Source organism: Nuphar pumila, chromosome 1 (assembly GCF_984573655.1).
Source record: "Nuphar pumila chromosome 1, dmNupPumi1.hap1.1, whole genome shotgun sequence".
Lineage (NCBI taxonomy): Eukaryota > Viridiplantae > Streptophyta > Magnoliopsida > Nymphaeales > Nymphaeaceae > Nuphar > Nuphar pumila.
In genome coordinates, this window is record NC_143249.1 from 23,991,052 (window position 1) to 23,995,945 (window position 4,894).

The 4,894-nt window shown below is 42.5% G+C and overlaps 1 protein-coding gene across 1 annotated transcript; it reads right to left on the minus strand.

Annotated features, from left to right (window-relative positions):
• Positions 1 to 4,098: 4,098 nt before the first annotated feature.
• LOC149848369 (long-chain-alcohol O-fatty-acyltransferase-like) lies at positions 4,099 to 4,671 on the minus strand. The gene has a single exon (XM_090004148.1). The coding sequence runs from the start codon at positions 4,669 to 4,671 to the stop codon at positions 4,099 to 4,101; it is 573 nt and encodes a 190-aa protein (XP_089860274.1).
• Between the last annotated feature and the right edge of the window lie 223 nt (positions 4,672 to 4,894).

The following is a 4,894-nucleotide window of genomic DNA, read 5'->3' on the forward strand; positions in this document are numbered from 1 at the left end:
GCTCTCTCTCTCTCTCTCAAGGCTGCTTTCTTGGAGATTTATAGGGTGGAATGGAGAGAAAAAGGGAGCATGAGAAACATCTAAAAGAGTAAACTATCCTGCAGTGCCAGCCCTACAGATTTGAGTACCCGTTTCCTGAATCTTAGCTAATCATTTTTATTGTTATCTTGTTCAGTCCCCTAACCAAGACTTTAACAGCCCTAGGGATTGACAGACGTGGTTAGGGCCGTTAGGCATGTTGGTGATACGTGTATGCTTTATCCTAAGAGTAGCAACAAATTTGAATGGGTGCAAGCATGCATGCAACTCCAAACACTTGTGTAGTTGCAATTTTGTTTTAGATGAAAGAATCAAATCGGTTCGAGTTTAGTTTAGATCCAAACTAGGTCTGATTCATATTGTCAGATCCGAGTAGAATATATCTGAATCTAGGGTGGGCATCGGGTAACCTGCCCGACATGGGTCGGGCTCTAGCTGCTTTTTGCAGCTTGCGCCCGAATAATGTTGGGGCCTGCCCAGCCCGATTACCTAAACAGGCCCGAGCTGGGTCTGGACCAATATAAAACTACATAGGCCCTGACAAGTCCCAATCTGTTTAGTGGTTGGGCCTAAAGGGCCGAGCCTAAACTGAACCAGATTATAACAAGGCCGGGCTCATGTCATGCCTGGGCTTGGGTTGGGCATGTTGAGCGCTTACTGGGACTTATTCGGGCAGGCTTGGCCTACCAGATGTCCATCCCTATCGGGATCCATGTCAAAATTCTGAATAAATACTGTTGGGTACTCGGGTCTGGGTGGGAATCAGGTGTTCAGGTCAACACCTATTTTACCCTTTTTTGCTGATGAAAATCAATAGATTTTACACATTAATTTTCATTAATCCAGTACTACAGAGACGTGTAACATAACGAGATCTAGGGCTCCACTATGAAATTCAGTCAGATTGGGATCCAGAACTAGGTCCACTAGCCCCAAAAAATTGATTGCAGTATTGGGTCAAGCATGACCTATAACTCATTTGCATCCTTGATCTCATAGTATCCACCTCAGATCTCATAACCTGGATCTAGATCTTGCTTGGATCAGAACTTATGATATTAAAACCGGTAGAAATGGTGAAAATGGTTCCAAACTGATTGTACCTTGGGTTTTTATATAAAACTTGTCGGTACCAACTCAAGTCCAACCGGATTCACTCCACAATCACTGGCCTCGATCAAAATCAGACAGAACCCAAAAAGGAATAGAAGAGTCTGAACAAGATTCATCATCTTCACCTATTTTACATCAGGATTTTCTGCTTAAGTTTTGAATAATGCCACGTATTGAACATGTAGGGCTTGATGCTCAAATGAAGCAGTTCATTAATCAATTACAGAATTGACTGACTTCATTTGGAGTGGAGGGATCCCTTGTGTCACGCGCTTAAAAGCGACCCGACATAACTTTGGGTAATCACAAACACCAAAAGCAAGCCTTTTAAGTGCACAAACAACTCACAGCACACACACAACAAACACCGAAAGCAAGTCTTTTAAGCGTACAAATAACTCACAGCACACACGCAGGAGCGAAAGCAAGAGTATGCGCATATGCACAAACACAAAGTGTGCAAGAAGGCAAAGAGTATGTGCATATGCGCATAAAACTTTTTTCTCTCCTTTCTCTAATGAGCCAAGTGGACTCTCATTTCTCTCCTCTCCTTCCTTTAACAGGACAAGGGTAGAGGTCCAAAAGCCCCTCCACCACGGGGTGGAGGCAAGGATGGACTTACTCTTGCCCCCACCCCACCTCGCCCCGTCCCTGTTAAGAAAATTAGTATTATAAAATTATATATATATATATAACCCTAACAAGCTAAGAGAGCTCCCATTTATCTCATCTCTCCTTCTTTCTCTAACAAGCTAAGAGAGCTCCCATTTATTTCATCTCCTTCCTCTAATGGGGCAGAAGTAGAGGTCCAAAAGTCCCTCCGCCATGGGGCTGAAAGCGAAAATTAAGGATGATGGTGGACTGGGAGGAAACGGAAAATGGACCAAGGATGAAGGTTAAAATCAAAACACATTAGATGAGTGATCTCGGACAGGGTAAAACATAAATGGCCGAAATTAGGAGTGGACTGGATTGGGAAACAGAGTTATGGTGTAAAAATTATTCTATCTATTCTGTTTCAGGCCTCTGTTTTAACTGGTTTTGGTTTTTTATGGTTCGGGCAGAGGGTGTGACTTCTCATCACCCCTTTACTCTCTTTTGATGTCCTTTTTGTTTGTTGTTTCTGTTTTACAGTCATTTAGTTTTTCTGTAAACTGTTCTGATATGTTAATGTGCTAATAAGATTATATTTCTTTCAAAAAAAAATAATAGAGAGGAATTGAATCATAAGCAAGCCAAGTTTGAAACTAAGGAAAGCGCATAAAAGATGCCTGTTGGAGTTATTGCCCAAATGCGGGATGTTGTGGTATAGTTCAATTTATTTTTTGGTTGGCAATCACTTTGTTGGTATTTTTAGTCATTGATTTTATTGCCAAAAAATCCTGTCCATAACTCGTAGGGAGTTTTACGTACAAATTTCGTAGGAATCTTATTCAAAATATGCACAGTTGTCATTAAGGCTTCATCCCACAACTTAATGAGAAGAGTTAATTTAACATGACTTTGACCATTTTTTTAAGCGTACGATTTTTCCTTTCAGCTACACCATTCTGGTATGCACTACCAGGCATGGTATACTGGGATACAATGCCTTCCTCTTTGAGAAATTGCGCTAATGGTCATTTTCTTTGCTTTATTTCAATAAACCTACCATAATATTTACCACCACCTTACTATTTCAGTAAACCTACCATAATATTATATCAATCTCTCTCGAGTTAGGACGGAATCGAAGGCATCAACTGGATAACTTCTAAAAGGGCGAAGAGACCCTAGGAATCGTCCTATCCTCCTCTACCTCGTCCTCTCTCTCCCGCTGAAATAGCAGACACACCGCGGTGTTCTTCCTCCTATTCATTCTCTCCCTCACATTTACTCGTGATTCTCTCTCCTCCACTGTCTCTCTAAACTGCCCTTATTCTCTCACCTCCACTGTCTCTCTAAACTGCCCTTATTCTCTCTCCAGCGCACTTATCTTTCTCTCTCTAAACCGTCCTCGTTCTCTCCAACCCATTTATGTCTCTCTCTAGACCACAATAGTCGGATTCCAGCAATTAGGGGTGTAATCTGGTCGGGTTCAGTTCGGGTCTTGATAAGATTGATATTCAAGATCTAATTACCTGCCAATAAAAAACATATAAATTAACGAAATCAACTGTTTATTAAGAATATTATATGCTAACAAAATAGGAGCTTAATATCGATTATAAGTAATGTCAAACTCTGAAAATAAAAATAATATATCCATGCCAACCAAACATTATATTATATTTAAAATAAGTTTTTGAGTATTATTCTAGGATTTAGTTCAATATGACAATTTTCAGGACAAAAGCACGACAGGACGTATATGCAAAAATGATTACTAAAATGTAATGCATATTAATTCTAAATTTTTCAACATCTTTAAATTTTTAATTGAATATGTAATATTTACCAATTAAAAACTTTCAGATCGATTGCATATAAAGTGGGTCCCGGTACGGGTTGGTTCAGGTATATAGTTGGGTTGGGTACGGGTCAGTTTGATTTTAAACATAGAGAACCATTTGTGTCTGTGTACATATTCATGTTGGGATTCGTTCCGAATCGGGTTTTCATTTACAATACCCAAAGCCCAAACCGTTTCCACTGTGTATCTATATTCTGTACCTGACCCAAACCCATGGGTCCACCAATATCAGTTTGGATCGGGTATAATTAGTTTGGGTCAGGTATACCCAACCCAATTTTAAAGTTATTTTTAAAAATAACACTTTTTTAAACGAGCAAGCTTTAGATTGGCTCACCTAAATTCAAAAGATCGTTGATTATGATACCAATACCGACACAACTCACCGAGAAAAGGAACATAAACAGGAAAGCAGCAGAAGCTGCCTCTTTTATGTGATCGGCCTTAATGACATATATGAGCTAGGTGTGTTAAAGAGATCGTTTGATCCCAGTTTAGAGCAGACCAACGGTTCCGTTGGCGGCTGTCTCGATCAGGCGATTGGCCACAAACCTGGTTCCCCTATCGAACTCATAGGTGATCTTAAGGTCAAGCCCGTTCCTTATCACGGGAGGAAAGAAGAGCCATATGGCCGTGGGAAAGAACACTGTCCATGTCAACGCCACCTTGAGGGCATTGGGCAATTTGCCCACAAACCCACGCTCGAGACAATCCTCCTCAACCGTGAGGAAGCCGTGCAGCAAGAAGAACCCGGTCCACTCCCAAGTGGGCCGCTGTTCGATCGCGTAGTAGAGCAGCAGCTCATGCATGAGCCCAGAGACCAGGAAGGTAGCCACCAACCCCATGGGTCGAGCCGCCCGGTCGCCCATGACCACCGAGAACGCCAAATGCACCGGCGAGAACACAGCAACGTGGAGCGTGCCCGATATGGCGAGGTTCCACCGGCAGCCCCAGAAGTCCCGGAGTGATGTGGACATGAACGGCCAGTTGAACTGCAGCTGTAGCTCGGCGCCGAGCCAGAGCCGAGCTAAAATGGCAGCGGCGATGAGCGCATCTATGGTGACCATCAAGTGTATACCGTACACCAAAGGGAGCATGTTGGGGTAAGGCAACTCTTCCCTGTGAACATAGAACATGAAGCACAAGAGCATGACCAAGGACTCTGACCGCGAGATTCAGTAAGGTTCGGAATAAGTTGGCTGGTGGGGGCAGTTTTAGGCTCAAGCTCAATGGCTTCGCTTTGATGGGGAACGCTCCCATTTATCTCATCTCCTTCCTCTAATGGGGCAG

Excerpts from the sequence above, each read along its gene's own strand:
- LOC149848369 (XM_090004148.1), bottom strand. The coding sequence starts at position 4,671 with ATGGTCACCATAGATGCGCTCATCGCCGCTGCCATTTTAGCTCGGCTC.